We start from the raw sequence: 18817 nt of genomic DNA, 5'->3' as shown, positions 1-18817 counted from the left end.
ACAACTTCGAGTCTGCTCGAACTCGCTAGAAATTTTGAGGCACCAAGCTGGTTCCCAGTCCAATCCAATTGGGCTGGTTCCCAGCCCAATTGTGATTTTATAGTTTATAGAGCCTTTCCCTTCTTGCCTTATTTTAACCCCCTCTCTCTCCGTTGCTCAGTTACGACTTGATAAAGAGTCGAAGACGAAACGTCGTGACTTTCATTTTACATGTGTTGGTTGGGCTGTTTGCTTACGGTTCTGTTATGTGACTTATTCTTCGCATCTGTGTACTTTTAAGTATAGGAATGTGATATTTTTGGCGCACGAGAGACAGTCTTTATGAAAATACTTTATTTTAAAGCGTTACATGATGGAATACTAAGATGTACATTAAACTGGTTTTGAAGTATCCTTTAGTTTTCATTACTGCTGACGTTGAACACATTTTCATTGGTAAACTTCCTCAGACTCGTATGAAGGCTGGGGTTTGTATGAGGGCTTGGGGTAGTATGAGGGCTGGGGTTTGTATGAGGGCTGGGGTTTGTATGAAGGCTGGGGTTTGTATGAGGGCTGGGGTTTGTATGATGGCTGGGGTTTGTATGAGGGCTGGGGTTTGTATGAGGGCTTGGGGTAGTATGAGGGCTGGGGTTTGTATGAGGGCTGGGGCTGGTATGAGGGCTGGGGCTGGTACGAGGGCTGGGGGTAGTATGATGGCTGGTACTGGGGCTTGAAGGTGATGGGGGGACCGTACTCGTGGGAGTACTGGGGCTCGCCCTCATACTTGACCTCAGCCTGATATCCGTAGTCGTCCTTGGCAACGTAGTTCACCTAGTGGATGGGTGTTGTAAGTGAGAACTAACTAGAATAAATTACTTACGAGAATTTAAAGGAAACGTATTACAGATTTTTAGAAAGTTGAAATACATTATTTTTAAAGTAAATGTCAACATAATATTCAAGAAGTTTATCTTTAAAAATATACGATTATTTGATTATGTTGCTTAATGTTCTTTCATCATTCAATGTTAAGTTAAAAGTTAACTTACCGTCTGTTTGCGGCCGTCTGGGAGCTGGACGGTGTAGGAGCCTGAGACAGTGTCTCCGTCAGACTGTTCGTTTTGTCCAAAGTCATTGCCGGAGTAGTCGTCCTTGACGTCATACTGGAAGTTGTATGGCATGCCCTCCTGAAGTGTATCATGGTATACCAGTGTTAAATTTGTAAATCTGGAAAAACACATCATGTAATATTTTCATGTTATAAATTTTCAACATTGTTTTAGTGGAGTTTGTGTTGTGATAAGCCTGAGAGTTTCGAAGTACCTGTTCGTAGCGTGGGTGATGTCCTGGTGGAGCGTAGCGATCATAATCGTCAGCGAGAGCCTTTCCAACCATCACCACCACCACCAGTAACACACTGGGCTGAGGACAACAACACACACCATTACTTACCCTCGTGACACGGAATTATATAAAGATATAGTAGTAATCTAAGACGATTTAAGTAATAATGTGTTCATAAGGTAAACTTCAAGGAGACACCTTAGCCATCATGTTGACTTCTGTTGTCGAGGCGGAGGAGTGAATGATGTGGAGAGAATGACGGTAAAGCTTTATATAGTGATAGTGAAGGTCGACCTTGACGGAGGTAAGTGGAGGATCAGCACTGTGGGAGGAGGACCACAGGGAGCCAAATTGTGAAGAGGGAAAGACCTACAGGCGTCATGCCACAAATACGAGCGCAGATATTTTTCTTTTTGATGCAGTTTTATTTTATTTAACGTGTCATCGTTTTAACATGAAAGGTATGGCCAGCAGTGAATAGTATTAGTGTATTAGGAAGTGATACCTGATAGATATAGCCCGTCGTTTCATAGGCAGATATTTCCTAGCTAAATATCCATGTCACCCTCTAATATTATCTCCCGTGAGAATGGGATCTCTGCAGTTCAACAGATAATGTTTTATAATCGTATAGTTAAAAATACCAGCGGTGTGTTCGACCACGCGTCTTCAAGTTTTGTAACCATTAAACGGAACGACATATCAATTATTGATCTACTGTACACACCTTAAGGAATTTTATAATTGATGAACACAAATTGGTGACCTGGGGAGCGTGCCGAGAGATCCTTTACTGCTAGAATCCATTCAATAAACAATCTAAAATTCTAGAACCGACTCAAAAGCCTTAATTTGTATTCCCTAGAGCACAGGCGTGAGAGATACATAATAATTTGCACGTGAAAAATATTAGAGGGGCTGGTCCCAAACCTGCACACAGAAATAACACCCCATGAGACCAGGAGGCATGGCAGGATGTGCAGAATACCCCCGTTAAAGAGCAGAGGCGCAATAGGTATTCTGAGAGAGAACTCTACCAACATCAGAGGCCCGAGACTGTTCAACACCCTTCCACCACCCATAAGGGGCATAACTTTCCGACCCCTCACAGTGTTAAAGAGAGAACTTGGTAAGGTTCAACCTGGTTGAACCTGATCAACTAGGCTGTGACTCGTACGTCAGGCTGTGAGCAGCCACGCCCAACAGCCTGATTGACCAGTCTAGCAACCTGGAGGTCTGGTCGGCGACCGGACCGCGGGGACCCTGACCCCCGGAATCACCGCAAGGTAACCGCAAGGTAGATATGGGTGCACAATCAAGTCAAAATATGATCGATTCATGAAGGGAAGGGAACTATCAGGGGGAAAGCGCCAAGCCATTACCACTATATAGCACTTGGAAGAGGGTTAGGATACGGATTTGGGATGAGACGGGGTTGGGGAGGGGTGAGGAATGGTGCCCAATCACTTGGACGATCGGGGATTGAACGCCGACTTCCATGAAGCCAGACCGTCGCTCTACCGTCAAGCCCAAGTGGTTGGGATCGATTCATGAGAAATTGTGCATTTGACGGGAGACAATTTATATGGCCTGACAGCTGAGTAAAGAGCGCTACGGATTCATAGTCTTGAGGTTCCGGCTCGATCCCCCCGTGGGATCGAGCCAGAAACAAACGGGCAGGATTTCTTTCACCCTGATGCCCCTGTTACCTAGCAGTAAATAGGTACCTGGGAGTTGGACAGCTGCTACGGGCTGCTTCCTAAGGGTGTGTAACAAAAAGGAGGCCTGGTCGAGGACCGGGCCCGCGGGGGACGCTAAGCCCCGAAATCATCTAAAAAACCTCACGAGGACCCCTCCTCTTGAAAGAAAACTCCATGTCCTTCACCAGTGTGTATGAGTTACATGTAAATTAGTTAATTGGGTACCACCTCGGTGTCTCCAAATTCCTAGATGATTCGGGCGGACTTCAGCTTGTTTAACTTTTAAGATATATCGTGGTCCATGGGTTAAGGCGCGGGTTTAGGGTAACTTAGGACGCAGGTTAGATCCCACCACACTGCTCCAAAGATTTCTCCGAGATGTGGGTGATTGTAGATGGTGTTGATTATACGAATTATTATTGCCAATAGACAAATGCCAGAGCAAGAATAGAGGTCGATCATGGATGACGCTATAGAGTCAAGTAAAGGGGGTTCCTTGCGGTTACTGTGCGGTTACGTTGCGTTGATTTCGGAGATCCACGTCCCCCGACCAGGTCTCCTGGTCACTGGAATGGTCAACCAGCAACCAGACTGTTGGACGCTAACCTATTGCTTCCAGCCTGACGTATGAATCACAGCCTGATTGATCAAGTATCATTTGGAGGTGTTTAGCGAGTTCTCTCTTGAACACTGTGAGGGGTCGGCCAGTTATGCCCCTTATTTGTAGTGGAAGGGTGTTGAACAGTCTCGGGCCTCTGATGTTGATAGAGTTTTCTCTCAGAGTACCTATTGCACCTCTGTTCTCCAAAGGGGGGGATATTCTGTACATCCTGCCATGCCTCCTGGTCTCATGTAGTGTTATTTGTGTGTGCAGGTTTGGGACCAGCCCCTCTACTATTTTCCACGTGTAAATTAGTATGTATCTCTCCCTCCTGCGCTCAAGACAATACAGACAAGCATTTTAATCAGTCCCACTAATTTAGATGGTTAATTGAATGGATTCATATACATTTTTATTAAACCTAACCTATCCTACACTAACCTAACTTATCCTTACCTAATATAATTAAGTCTATAATTCATGTTTTTAATATATTATTGTTACAAAAGAAAATATTTGAAAATAACGAAAATCATTCGGTCTGTTAGGCAAGTGCGGTTCTGGCTATTACGCATGCATATATATATATATATATATATATATATATATATATATATATATATATATATATATATATATATATATATATATATATATATAATATAGGAGCTGCTACGCATAGGCCGATAGGCCTTATGCAGTTTACATTTTTCCTAAGTTCTTAGGCATTCTTAGAAATCTTCATTATGTACTTGACCCATTTAGTATTACTTAATGATTCCTGGCTTAACTCATAGCCTGTGGCTTACGTCATATGACGTATAATCGTCCACTGCTTCAAAATGTACTTAACGTCATAAGACGTATATTACAATAGATATTCACGAGAATTTTAAGCTTATAGATCCCACTAATTACCAAGATTTCACAGCACTTTGGCTGTTATTACCTAATACGATAATAAATCTTATTATACGACTTTGTAACGGGTATATAAAAATTCATTTTAAGATTATGTTGCTATTCCGTCACCCATATATATATATATATATATATATATATATATATATATATATATATATATATATATATATATATATATTACGTTTTTCTCAATCTTGTCAGAAAAAAACAAAATGTGGAAACTCCTCATGCACATTTCAAGAACTAATACCGATGTAAGAATTTAATTGATATTATGTATATATAAAGTCCTGTTCTCAAGAATTATGTTGCAGATTTTCCATTCGTATTTGCGAAGCAACTCATGATATTATTTGTCTTCAAATATTTTATGGCTCGTGCATATGGGTTTGCCCATTTGACACATATTGTGTAGTGCTAAATATTTATACTGCATTTAAAAATATGAATAGGAGTCTTTACTTAATACTTATTATATAAGAGCCTTATATGTTATAAGAGCCTTAATACTTTATTTAAAAAAAAAAATGTACACACGAAGCAAATCTCCGTTTTTAATGAAATATATTTTAGTATTCATTACTAGTAACGGCGACTCAGTTTTCGCTAATTCGATTCTTCGGAATGAGGGCCGGGCTTGTATGAGAGCTGGGGGCTGGTATGAGGGGCTTGGGCTGGTATGAGGGGCTGGGGCTGGTATGAGGGGCTGGGGCTTGTATAAGGGTTCAGGATAGAATGAGGGCTGGTTCTGGAGCTTGAAGGTGATTGCTGGACCATACTCGTGGGGGTACTGGGCTTCACCCTCATACCTGACCTCCGCCTTATACCCGTTGTCGTCCTCGGCAGCATAATTTATCTGATGGCTTAGAAAAGTATTATTAGTTACAAATTACTTTATATAAAAAAATGTATTAAAAGCGAATTACTGTTCTTATGGTAAATTCAATATATTAAATTAATACGACGTTTGCAGGGTATTTTTACAAATAAAGTTAATTATAGAACTGTTGAAAGCGCAGTTCCATTCTTTACGGTAATTTGACCTTCATTCCGTATTACGCTAGTTATCTTACCATTTGTATGTGGCCGTCTGGGAGCTGGACGGTGTAGGAGCCTGAGACGGTGTCTCCGTCAGACTGTTCGCTTTGTCCAAAGTCATTGCCGGAGTAGTCGTCCTTGACGCCGTACTGGAAGTTGTATGGCATGCCCTCCTGAAGTGTATTATGGTACACATTACAGTGTTAAATTTACATTTTTTGGCGCAATTCTTTTCGTTGTGTATATACATTTTGTGACATTAATATAGTTGACGTTTGTGTTATGATAAGCCTGAGAGTTTTGAGGTACCAGTTCGCAGCGTGGGTGACGTCCTGGTGGAGCGTAGTGATCATAATCGTCAGGGAGAGCCTCCCCCACCATCACCACCACCACCACCACCACCATCACCATCACCACCAGGAACACACTGGACTGAGGACAATTATTTACCCTCTTGACCCGTAATATTATCGAGATAGAGAAGTAAACTTCAGTGTTAATTTTTTTTTTTATATAAAGTTAAACATGAAGATGCAATACCTTAACGACCATGTTGACTACTGTCACGGCGGAATGATGCGGATAGGATGCTGGTAAAGCTTAATGTATTGATGGTGAAGGTCGATCCTGACGGAGGTAGATGGAGAGTAGTGCGGCACTGTAGAAGTAACTGCGCTGAGAAACAGTAAAATAAAATTCAGGCATGTTAGTAAAATAAAGCAGTAAAATAAAACCCACAAAAGGTTTCCTGCTAACAGTATTAATTTCATCTACTCTTAATATCTATGCAAGTTAAGGATGAACACGGGTTAAATATGAATATAAATTTAACAAACAATGTACATAGGCTGGATCCTCGGTGTTGTCTAACGCCAGTAATTCCTTCTCTATAGCTCGGCTCCCTGTGGTCCTCCTCCCACAGTGCCGACCCCTCCACTTATCTCTGTCAAGGTCGACCTTCACTATCACTATATAAAGCTTTACCAGCATCCTCTCCACATCACTCACTCCTCCGCCTCTACAACAGTAGTCAACATGATCGCGAAGGTAACGCAGTTTATGTTCAACTTTATATTAAAATATTGTGTTAACATCGTGGAAGTTTACTGCAATATATCAATATAATCCTGGGTCACCAAGTAATGGTGAGTGTTGTGGTCCTCAGCCCAGTGTGTTACTGGTGGTGGTGATGGTGATGGTGGGGAAATCTCTCGCTGACGATTATGATCGCTACGCTCCACCAGGACATCACCCACGCTACGAACAGGTACCTCAAAACTTTCAGGCTTAACACAAAACTCATCTATATTAATTGATTTCACAAAATGTGTGTACACAACGATGGAAACTCTGCCAAGAGGTCCTCAAAAATGTAACACTGGTATACCATAATACACTTCAGGAAGGCATGCCATACAACTTCCAATACGGCGTCAAGGACGACTACTCCGGCAATGACTTTGGTCAAACCGAGCAATCTGATGGAGACACTGTCTCAGGCTCCTACACCGTCCAGCTCCCAGACGGCCGCAAACAGACGGTAAGATAACTAATTTAATATAGAATGAAGATCAGATTTCAGTAAACAATGGAACTTCATTATGAAATGTGATATGGTTTCTGTTTGGGAAATGATCCTTCAAATCCCAAATTCATTTAATATGTTATTACTATCATAGTAATAATTTACTTTAAAGACATATAATTAGTATTTTCTGTAAAAGAAGTTTTCTCTAATAACACTAATTTAATGTATCAGGTGAATTATGTTGCCGAGGACGACGACGGGTATAAGGCGGAGGTCAGATATGAGGGCGAGGCCCAGTACCCCCACGAGTATGGTCCAGCAGTTACCTTCAAGCCCCAATACCAGCCCTCATACTATCCCGAACCCTCATACAAGCCCCAGCCCTCATACCAGCCCCAGCCCTCATACAAGCCCCAGCCCTCATACAAGCCCCAGCCCTCATACCAGCCCCAGCCCTCATACAAGCCCCAGCCCTCATACCAGCCCCAGCCCTCATACAAGCCCCAGCCCTCCTACGATTCTGAGGAATCTTACCCATGAAAACTGTGGCATAGGTACCAGTAATGATAATTACCGGAAACTTGAATTCTGTGTAAGTTGTTCTAATAAAATCTAATTGAAATTAATGGCTTTGGTGTACCGAAAACGCAATAACCTATTGTTGAGAACGTTAATGTATTTTTTATATTTTTTAACGTAATCAAGGAAAACACCCAGGATGTGACATCTGCGCGCGATTCTCATTGTTTAATGACAATATTAAAATGTTAACTTTCATACGGCAAATGTAACACTGAAATACGAAAAATGGGTCGAGTGCATAAACACAACAATTTGAATCTATTTAACAATGTAGTACTTTAGCGCCAGTCATCTGAAGTTCGCCCCTGGTACTAAAAGGACAGCTTTCAAAGGTTCACGTCATCCTCAACATTTCGTGGATATTACCTGAATCTGATTGAATCAATTGTGAAGGTTTATACCGAATTTCATTATATTCCTCACACGCACCATAATTATCCTATTTAAAAAAGAGTCTTAAATTTTCCGTCTTCTCATTCTGCTTGAAACTCTGAAGCAGTAGTTATAAGAAAGAAATCCTTAGAGTTATGTGAAAATCTTTTATTAACTAGGTGGCGTTTCAGATTTACCGTTGCATTTTATCCTTGAATGAAACAGGGAACTTGTCATTGATGAGCATCTCCATCTTCTCTTGACTCATAAAAGGCGACTGCCATTTCAATAAATCACTGAACTATATGTTTAACAGATCTCTAACCCTGTCCATGGAGGACAGAAGAAAAAATGTATATATGATGGTTAGTATTGTAAATGTGTGGCCACGTCTGTGGTAGAAAATGCTAATAATAAAAATAATACCAGCTGCCGGTGTATGCACACCTCAGGTCACGGCGGTTTCCACTGAACGTAATAATAAACAAGTAAAAGAAGCCAAGTATTTTATATTGAAAACTATGTTCATGTATTTGACCCCCGAGGGAGGGGCATAGTTTATTAAGTTTTTGTTTACAACTGATAAGTAATATACTTATAATCGTCAGATTACCCTCATTTTTTATGGAAAGTCTTGCCAGATTACTGGAATATTTTTAGGGCTATTCAATTGTTTATATTTTCATTTTTCGACTCTTTGCGTCCGGCTGGAAGCGTACCCCTAGAGTAAGAGAGCGTTGGGTATAGGGGGTATTCCTAGCTCACCGCCAGTTCCAGATGTTATAGAAACTGCGTCTGAGGGCACCACTGAGAAAGTCCCACTGAGAAAGTCCATTGTATCTGTCAAACATAACCAATTAAGTCTTGTATATTTAACCCCAAGACGAGGCTTTGAAGTCTGGTAGTGCTGTGGTACTAATTTCTGTCATTGGGGTTTGAGGAGGAGTTTAGTGATGGTCTGCGATCCCTGTTTTAGCTGTAGAAGGTAACTGCCTCTTGCTCCCTCCGAGGGAGCAAACTTAGTCATCTGAGGTTTGTAATGAAGATGGTTGTACCAGTGACCAGAAATATCTGATAACAGAGGAAATGGAACTTGTCTAAAAAGAAAACTATTTTCAAGTAATTCAAAGTTGTATGTTTCGAAACCAAGATGCCAAACCATTTGCCAAGATGGAATAAGGATTCAGAAGCATCATCTAATTATTGAAACTAATATAAACTATTCTGTTCAGTCATTTATTATGCATCCCATAACCATCCCGTGGGCGGTGGTAGAAAAGGTTAAGAGGCACATAATGGGTTCAGACACTGAACCTCATAGTTCATTTAGCTAAGCAAGTGACACAATTCTGAACCAAGAATAGAAACCACAACGTCACTAAAATTACATTACAAATCCACCATGCACAGTTAACTTAAAAAAGGAAAGAATAATGAGAGAAATAATCCGTACGGGAATAAAAAGCACAACTCTTGACCAAAACATAAACATGTACTAGAGAGAATACCACTATCCCCTTCATTAAAAACGGCCCGAAACCAACCGAGAATCCTTTACAGGAGTCGAATGTGGTATCATGTGTTCCCCTGCCCCCCCCCCCCCCTTTCCACCCCTCACGAAGGATGTAACCTTCAATCTACGTACATATGTATGACGTCGAGCAAGCTGATGAGGCGTTTAACCTGTCATCTTCAATCAGCTGCCCATACAAATTACATGAGACAAGCCCATGACATCACCTTAACAAGACAAATGCTGAATAAAAACCCCTGCATATTAGATAAAGCCCAATATACAAGATAATTACAAATTCTTGAAGCTCGACGCATACAAGTCGAACAACCTACCATAAATACGTAAATAACGAAACTATTCACTCTACCCACCATGAGAGTGAAGACAAGACCAGAACGCGAAAATGCCAATGATGACTTCAATGTCCAAAATGCCATGTCCACTACGGTCATCTGAGATTCCATACCCTATGACTTGACTTACCTTTTTATGCGTAGTTCATTGACCCATCAACTCTATCTCAATTCTGTTTCTTTTGCCTTTCTCGTGACATAATTACCCATGTACCCGACCTCCCAGTGTTATAAATAAGATGTTTCCTCATATTATGTCAGTCCTCACTTGAGACTTAACCTTGTAGGTACGAAACGTTGTGTAAATAAAATAAGTATAACACGTTATACAGTTAGTTTTGTTCTTTTAGTTTACCTTGAACAAAAATGACATTTGGAGAGATCCTCTTCCAGTTAAACCAAGATGCAGTAGAAGACGGGAGATGTATGTTTTTTTAACATTATTTAACATAACAGCTTAATTATGTTATGTACCAGGAATACGACGAAACTCGCCCTAATCGTTTGCAACCCGTCCTCTTGTTTAGATAGTACCTTTTGTAACTATGTGCACAATAGTATAAATATTGATGTACTAAGCAATTAGTAGAACTTTGTACTATTCACTTCACAAGAGTCCGAAAAATTAAGCCAAAAACCATACTTAAATATTCCTAGGCCTAGTATAGAACACACATCTATTGCATTAGGCCTCATATAGCGTGGTATTAGGCCTAGGAAGGTTAGGTTTCTTTAGTTTAGTTAGTCTTTGCAACATAAGCAGAAAATATTTTTCCGACTTGTCCGAATTCAATAGTGCAGATTTCTACTTTTTAATTGCGTTGTACGTCTGTATATGTACTATGGTGCTCATCCTTCCTGTAAGTACTACCAAAACAAGAGGATGGGCTGACGTTTGTGATTTAGTTGGAATCGGCTACTTTCCAGGAGGCGGAAGTGAAATGTCAAGACCGTTAAAATGACCGTTGAAATGTTAATACCGCCTTCATGCTCTCATGAAGGTTACCTTGAGGTTACCTTGAGGTGCTTCCGGGGCTTAGTGTCCCCGCGGCCCGGTCGTCGACCAGGCCTCCTGGGTGCTGAACTGAAGGAGCTTATTAGATACGGGTGTTTTCTGTACATAAATTTATGCCGTTTTTTTTTATATACTCAACCCATTTATCATATTTTGAGGCATTTGCAATGTAAAGGTCAATGAATGACCTTGTTGAAAAAAATATTTGCTGCGTCAATATTGATTTTATGTATAGTGCTGAATAGCAACATATATAAAATAAAATTACATCAATTTTTAGTAATGACAAATTGGTGAAGTCGGTACATTAAAGACTTTCATTTCTCTATAATTTTATTTACACAACTTACATGGAAAACTTGATTACAAGCTTCCAGTAGTTATCATTACTGCTGCCTATCCCACAGTTATCACGGGTAAGATTCGTCAGACTCGTAAGAGGGCTGGGGCTTGTACGAGGGCTGGGGCTTGTACGAGGGCTGGGGCTTGTACGAGGGCTGGGGCTTGTACGAGGGCTGGGGCTGGTACGAGGGCTGGGGCTTGTACGAGGGCTGGGGCTTGTACGAGGGCTGGGGCTGGTACGAGGGCTGGGGCTTGTACGAGGGCTGGGGCTTGTACGAGGGCTGGGGCTGGTACGAGGGCTGGGGCTTGTACGAGGGCTGGGGCTTGTACGAGGGCTGGGGCTGGTACGAGGGCTGGGGCTGGTACGAGGGCTGGGGCTGGTACGAGGGCTGGAGCTGGTACGAGGGCTGGGGCTGGTACGAGGACTGGGGCTTGTATGAAGGCTGGGGCTGGTACGAGGGCAGGGGTTTGTACGAGGGCTGGGGTTTGTATGAGGGCTGGGGGTAATATGAGGGCTGGTACTGGGGTTTAAATGTGATTGCTGGACCATACTCGTGGGGGTACTGGGCTTCTCCCTCATAACTGACCTCAGCCTTATACCCGTCGTCGTCCTCGGCAACATAATTTACCTGTTGCATTACGTGAGTATTATTAGCGAAAATTTAATGAAATACTATTACAAATTTATTTCTGGAATGTAAATTATTGGTTTGATGATAAATGCTAAACTAATAATAGATTTGCAGGATAATTTCACAAACTGAAACATAATTACTTCATATTTTATAATGTAATTACCGTACTTACTGTAATATGATCATCTTTCCATATCAAGATCGTTATCTTACCGTCTGTTTGCGGCCGTCTGGGAGCTGGACGGTGTACGAGCCTGAGACAGTGTCTCCGTCGGACTGTTCGTTTTGGTCAAAGTCATTGCCGGAGTAGTCGTCCTTGACGCCGTACTGGAAGTTGTATGGCATGCCCTCCTGAAGTGTAATGTTGTGCACCAGCGTTAAATTCTAGAAGATATTTTGGTATAATTCTTTAAACTATGCATATATATTTTGTGATATACATTATTATAGATGAGATTTCAGGTACCTGTTCGTAGCGTGGGTGATGTCCTGGTGGAGCGTAGCGATCATAATCGTCAGCGAGAGCCTCCCCCATCATCACCATCACCACCACCAGTAACACACTGGGCTGAGGACCACAACACTCACCATTACTTGGTGATCCAGGATTATATTGATATATTGCAGTAAACTTCCACGATGTTAACACAATATTTTTATATAAAGTTGAACATAAAACGCTTTACCTTCGCGATCATGTTGACTACTTGTTGTAGAGGCGAAGGAGTGAGTGATGTGGAGAGGATGTTGGTAAAGCTTATATAGTGATAGTGAAGGTCGACCTTGACAGAGATAAGTGGAGGGGTCGGCACTGTGGGAGGAGGACCACAGGGAGCAAGCTATGGAGAGAGAATTATTTATTGGTTTTAGGCAACACCAAAGCTTCAAGTATTTTTCCGTTTGTTAAATTTATCTTCATTTTTAACCTGTGTTCATCCTTAGCTTGTATTGATAGTGACACAGGTGAAAATAATGCTTTTGTCACTTAATATTTCACTCAAGTCTAACATTTATTTTACTGTTTCTCAACACACTTTCTCACAATTTAATTCTGTTCCATATGAGATGCATCACATTATTTGCTCAGATTCTTTATTCATACCCAGACACTATACGAAGGAGGAGAATATGATATATTATATAAAATATAGATAATCAACACGCGTCTTTATATATAGATATCGTTGGTTCTGATTCACAAATCTTCAACTTTGGAAACTTCTTTTAACAGTGTCACATGAGCTGGAACACAGGTTGTTCTGCAAGAGAACTGGTCTGTGGCAGAGGGCACGGCCAAGTGAGAGGCTTGGGTACTGTAGGGAAGCACCTTACCTTTAGGTTACCTTTCATTGGTTTCAAGGATCACAATCCCCGCAACCCGGCCTCTGACCAGGCCTCCTGGTCTTGGTGACTAGGCCTCCTAGTCTTGGTGATCAGGCCTCTAAATGTCCTTCCCAGTATATTTCTATGGGGTGTTGGTTTATTAGTTTTCAATTAATCTTTTTATCATTAAAATAGACTGTTGAATTCTCCTCTTGGATTTGAGAGAGAGGCTGCGAAGGTTTTCCTGCCCATTCTCGTTTGAACTTCGAATAGGTTGTGATCTGAATAACAGGTATTTGTAATCATTATTTTCCTGACCAAGTTATCATTGTGAAAATAGGTCATGGGTGTTTTATTTTCTAGTTGATTCTACTGTTTGTTGGTTTAATGCAAATCTTTCATATACATTAGAAATCATTTGTGTGTGACTTCATTTAGAAGGCTTCCTGGGATTCTCTCTCATTTAACTATATATGCAGCGGCAATATTTTAGTGCCGTAGCAGGCTGAAGTCCCCAAGCAAGATGATGTTTAGGGTAGGGGTTGTGAGGTTTTCTAAGCAGTACTCTGTTTTCATTAGTTGGTCTTTGAAGAGCTGAGTATTTGCCTCCGGTGTCTTGTATACAAAGACAATAACCACATTCAGAATTTCTATAATTATCAGCACTTCCACCATATCGTTTGTGATGTTTAGCAGCTCAGTGCAGATGTGTGTGTCTTTGATGTACAGGCTGACCTCACCCTGTAGCCTGTGTTTTACTTGGCGCTAATATCTGTGGTACTGGTTGGGTACCATTGTGTTTCTTTGCTATTAAACATTTGACCGAGTTGGTGGTAGAGTTCTGATATTATTATTATTTCTTCTTGTCTTTCTCTTGTTAAAAAAATGTCCATGATATGCTGTGTTGTGGCTGTTTTCGTAATAGCCGTGTTTTAATTTATTCGCCTGGTTCCTAGTTTTCGAAAAGCTAGGCAGACTCTTGTCAAAACATTCTTACTTAAATATTCCAAAAGTTGCAAACATCTGTTAAGAATATTTTTACAATTTGTTGTATTATTATGTTTGCATGCTCCATTTACTTTTCCCAATATCCCATATATACATGTACCCCATTTGTAATACTGACAGGGTAAGAGGGCCGAGTATGGAGGGATGGCACGGCAGGTTAAGAGGGCCGGGTACTGTAGGATGGCACGGCAGGTTAAGAGGGCCGGGTACTGTAGGATGGCACGGCAGGTTAAGAGGGCTGGGTACTGTAGGATGGCACGGCAGGTTAAGAGGGCCGGGTACTGTAGGATGGCACGGCAGGTTAAGAGGGCCGGGTACTGTAGGATGGCACGGCAGGTTAAGAGGGCTGGGTACTGTAGGATGGCACGGCAGGTTAAGAGGGCCGGGTACTGTAGGATGGCACGGCAGGTTAAGAGGGCCGGGTACTGTAGGATGGCACGGCAGGTTAAGAGGGCCGGGTACCGTAGGATGACACGGCAGGTTAAGAGGGCCGGGTACCGAAGGATGACACGGCAGGATAAGAAGACCGGGTACTGTAGGATGACACGGCAGGATAAGAAGACCGGGTACCGTAGGATGACACGGCAGGATAAGAAGACCGGGTACTGTAGGATGACACGGCAGGATAAGAGAGGCTGGGAACTGTTGAACACAATTCGAATGCGCGTTTCCAAAGTTCGTGAAGGCTATTCGAACAAGGCCAATGTTGTCGAAGTTTAATGACAATTTGAGATCTTTATTTAATGTAGTAGAATTAAAATCTCCGTATAGAGTTTAGGTATGAAGGAAGAATCTGAGTAAATAATTAGATTAATTTCATATACAACAGAATTAAATTGTGAGGAAGTAAACTAGTTCAGAAACTGTAAAATAAATATCAGAATTGAGCGAAAGCTTTAATGCCAAAAGCATGAATTTCACCTGTCGTCTTTATTAATACAAACTGAGGATGAACACGGGTTAAATATAAACCAAAATTTAACAAAAACGAACATTTACTTGAAGCTTTGGTGCTGCCTATCGCCACTAAGTAATTATCCCATAGCTTGGTTCCCTGTGGTCCTCCTCCCACAGTTGCCGAACCCCCACTTACTTCCGTCAAGGTCGACCTTCACCATCACTATATAAAGCTTTACCAGCATCTTCTCCACATCACTCACTTCTCCGCTTCTACAACAAGCAGTCAACATGATAGCGAAGGTATTGTGTCTTCACGTTCAACTTTACTAAATATCACAAATATCTTAACATCGTGGAAGCTTATTGCTCTACCTCTATATAACTTCGGGTACTTAAAAATAAGTGTTGTCCTCAGCCCAGTGTGTTACTGGTGGTGGTGGTGGTGATGGTGGGGGAGGCTCTCGCAGACGATTATGATCGCTACGCTCCACCAGGACATAACCCACGCTACGAACAGGTACCTCAAAAACTGAAAACACAAAACTAGACTATAATAATGTATATCACAAAATATATATGCACAATTTAAAGGATTATACCAAAATATCCTCTAGAGTTTAACACTGGTATATAACATTACACTTCAGGAGGGCATGCCATACAACTTCCAGTACGGCGTCAAGGACGACTACTCCGGCAATGACTTTGACCAAAATGAACAGTCCGACGGAGACACTGTCTCAGGCTCCTACACCGTCCAGCTCCCAGACGGCCGCAAACAGACGGTAAGATAATGATCTTGATATGGAAAGATGATCATATTACAGTAAGTACGGTAATTACATTATAAAATATGAACTAATTATGTTTCAGTTTGTGAAATTATCCTGCAAATCCATTATTAGTTTAGCATTTATCATGAAACCAATAATTTACATTCCAGAAATAAATTTGTAATAGTATTTCATTAAATTTTCGCTAATAATACTCACGTAATGCAACAGGTAAATTATGTTGCCGAGGACGACGACGGGTATAAGGCAGAGGTCAGGTATGAGGGAGAAGCCCAGTACCCCCACGAGTATGGTCCAGCAATCACATTTAAACCCCAGTACCAGCCCTCATATTACCCCCAGCCCTCATACCAGCCCCAGCCCTCGTACCAGCCCCAGCCCTCGTACCAGCCTCAGCCCTCGTACCAGCCACAGCCCTCGTACAAGCCCCAGCCCTCGTACAAACCCCAGCCCTCGTACAAGCCCCAGCCCTCGTACAAGCCCCAGCCCTCGTACGAGTCTGAGGAATCTTACCCATGAAAATTGAGGCATAGGCAACATTAATGATAACTATGGGAAGCTTAAAAGTTAGTTTTCCGTGTAAGTTGTTTAAATAAAGTGAAATATAAATGAAAATCTTTTATGAATAACAAACACCAATATCCCAATGCGAACAATATTCATGTAAATAGTTCCTTTTATATTGTAACGTGTTGCAGCTAAACACCCAGAATGTGACGCTAGCTTCGTGTAGCAGTTATTTTACGAGAAGAATAATCAGATGTTAAACTTAATATGTCAAATGAAATAGTAAAATACGAGACACGGGTCGAGTACATAAATAAAGCAGTTTACATTTATTTAACAATATTTATAGCCTAGAGTCGGTCATCTGAAGCGTGTTCCTAGTGCAAACAGAACATCTTATAAAAAGTCCCTTTTACTTTAACGTTTCATGGAAATCTACTGATTCAAAGTGAATCAATTATAAACATTTAAGGTGGGTTAAGTCAATCCATCCTCCTGTTTAGATAGTACCTTTTGTAACTTTGTAGACCATCGTACATATACGTAATGAACAATTAGTAGAATTTGGTACTATTCATATATTAAAAAAATAAGCTAAAAACAAAATATAAATATTCCTAGGCCTAGTACAGCCCACATATATATTATATTTAGGCTTCAGATAGTGTGTATTATGCTTAGGAAGGTTAGATTAGGTTAAGTTAGGTTTTTTTTGCAACATCAATACAAAACCTTTTAGGTTTGTCCAAATTCAATAGTACCGATTTCTGCTTTCTAATTGTCTTTTACGTCAATATATGTACGTTGGTCCTCATCGTTACTACAAGTTCTACCTAAACAGGAGGATGGGCTGAGTTAAGATGGATTTCTCATGTACAACACAATTATGCAATTTCAAAAGCAAATGATAACTTCCGTTTACCCATTCTACTTGGTGAGCAAAAACAGTAGTGGTAGGAAAGAAGGCTTTGAAGAAGAGTTCACAAGTATATTTACACCGAAAAGTGTATCCCCACTTCTCGGTGTATATACACTTTAATATATACTTCGGCCCTGGACTGTGTTTAGGGCTGAAGAATTCTTGGTGGTTGGTCAGTATGCCCAAGTATTCTTGGTGATTGGTAAGTAAGCCTAAGTATTCTTGGTGGTTGATTAATAAACCCAAACCACGAACAGTTTGTTTTATTGGCTGGTTGAGCAGACCAGCAACCAGGCGGGATGGTCAGGGACTGGGCCGCGGAGACATTGATCCACAGGTTGACAAGTAGGTGACGTTTCAGAATTATTGTTCCATCTTGATCTTTAAGTAAAAATATAATAAATATAAAGACTTGAAATACCCGTAACTAGTTTTCTTTCATAGCCATGTGCCTTTTCAGCGACACTGATTCTCGAAATATTAGACACACGAGGAATGTACTACTCAAAATTTACGTCATTTAAATTGAAAATTAAGAAGCTAGCTGGTCTGAAGTTTTTTATGGTGTCACCTGACAAAGTTTTCGGATAGGAAATATTTAACCACCAGACCATTTATGGTCAACGATATAGCCATCGGCTACCACTTTTTTTTATAAAGGAACTGGTACCACAAACTCTGTACTCGTTTCCCCATTGTTGAAGGATCCCTGGTGTGAAATAACGCTTGCACTCTGATCCGCTCTTAAAGCTAGCATGTCTAGCTTGCGGAGTTCCCCGATATCTATATATGTGACTCCTGCAGTACCTGATAGCTAATTTGTCTCAACAGTCCGCTCACAAACCGGATATGACGGCGATGCTGTTGCAGAAGCCTGTGGTCCAAGGTACCTTGTCCAGTGCAATTGTTGTACAGTCAAGATGTACGGAGTCAGACTCTTGCTGCTCCTTGCCGGAGGTGCTTAAAGCATTTGCAGGGGCCTGAATGGCATAAGCGAAATTCCACTGATGAAGCGTGTCCGGGAAGTGATCGATTTGTGGAAAGATGGTACGCATCAAGTTGATAACATCAACGAAGTTGAAAAAGTTCGTCTCCCATGTCTGAGGCTGCAAAGATCAGAGCTGAGCCAGACCAGGGCTTGTCCCTCAGGGTCCTTTAATGTCAGTAACGCCTCTTGCCGCTCGTTATTCTGCAGTTAGATGGAACCCACTGTCATTTTCTCATGTGAGAGAGAATGCGTTCGGGGTATTTTGGGGCAGGTACAACCTGGCGCATCTCACCGGACGAATCAACCGAACTGCCTTGAACATGTAACCTAAGACTAGGCTTTGAAACCTGGTAGTGCTCGAGTACAAATATCTGTCGCTGGGGTTTATGAGGGTTTAAGTGATGTTTTGCAGTTCCTCCAATCAGGTAGCCATAGGTAAAAGAACCTGC

The 18817-nt window shown here is 41.4% G+C and overlaps 3 protein-coding genes across 3 annotated transcripts; 2 read left to right on the top strand and 1 right to left on the bottom strand.

The window, feature by feature from the left end:
• Window positions 1-323: 323 nt before the first annotated feature.
• On the bottom strand, window positions 324-6138 carry LOC123761135 (adhesive plaque matrix protein-like). Its single transcript, XM_045747080.2, has 6 exons — window positions 6127-6138; window positions 5622-5759; window positions 5132-5404; window positions 1303-1401; window positions 1029-1166; window positions 324-810 (listed from the first exon to the last, which is right to left on the bottom strand). The coding sequence occupies exons 1-6, from the start codon at window positions 6136-6138 to the stop codon at window positions 430-432; spliced, it is 1041 nt and encodes a 346-aa protein (XP_045603036.2). The 3' UTR covers window positions 324-429.
• A 474-nt stretch (window positions 6139-6612) lies between these two features.
• On the top strand, window positions 6613-7654 carry LOC123761136 (cuticle protein 7-like). The gene is made up of 3 exons (XM_045747081.2): window positions 6613-6853; window positions 6989-7126; window positions 7346-7654. Exons 1-3 carry the CDS (start codon window positions 6776-6778, stop codon window positions 7652-7654), a joined length of 525 nt encoding a protein of 174 aa, XP_045603037.2. The 5' UTR covers window positions 6613-6775.
• A 7794-nt stretch (window positions 7655-15448) lies between these two features.
• LOC138373191 (cuticle protein 7-like) lies at window positions 15449-16473 on the top strand. The gene is made up of 4 exons (XM_069339224.1): window positions 15449-15460; window positions 15576-15677; window positions 15808-15945; window positions 16165-16473. The coding sequence occupies exons 1-4, from the start codon at window positions 15449-15451 to the stop codon at window positions 16471-16473; spliced, it is 561 nt and encodes a 186-aa protein (XP_069195325.1).
• Window positions 16474-18817: the final 2344 nt, after the last annotated feature.

Source organism: Procambarus clarkii, chromosome 41, assembly GCF_040958095.1.
Source record: "Procambarus clarkii isolate CNS0578487 chromosome 41, FALCON_Pclarkii_2.0, whole genome shotgun sequence".
NCBI classification, from domain to species: domain Eukaryota; kingdom Metazoa; phylum Arthropoda; class Malacostraca; order Decapoda; family Cambaridae; genus Procambarus; species Procambarus clarkii.
Note: the sequence above shows the minus strand (reverse complement) of the source record. Positions and strands in the feature narration are given on the sequence as shown.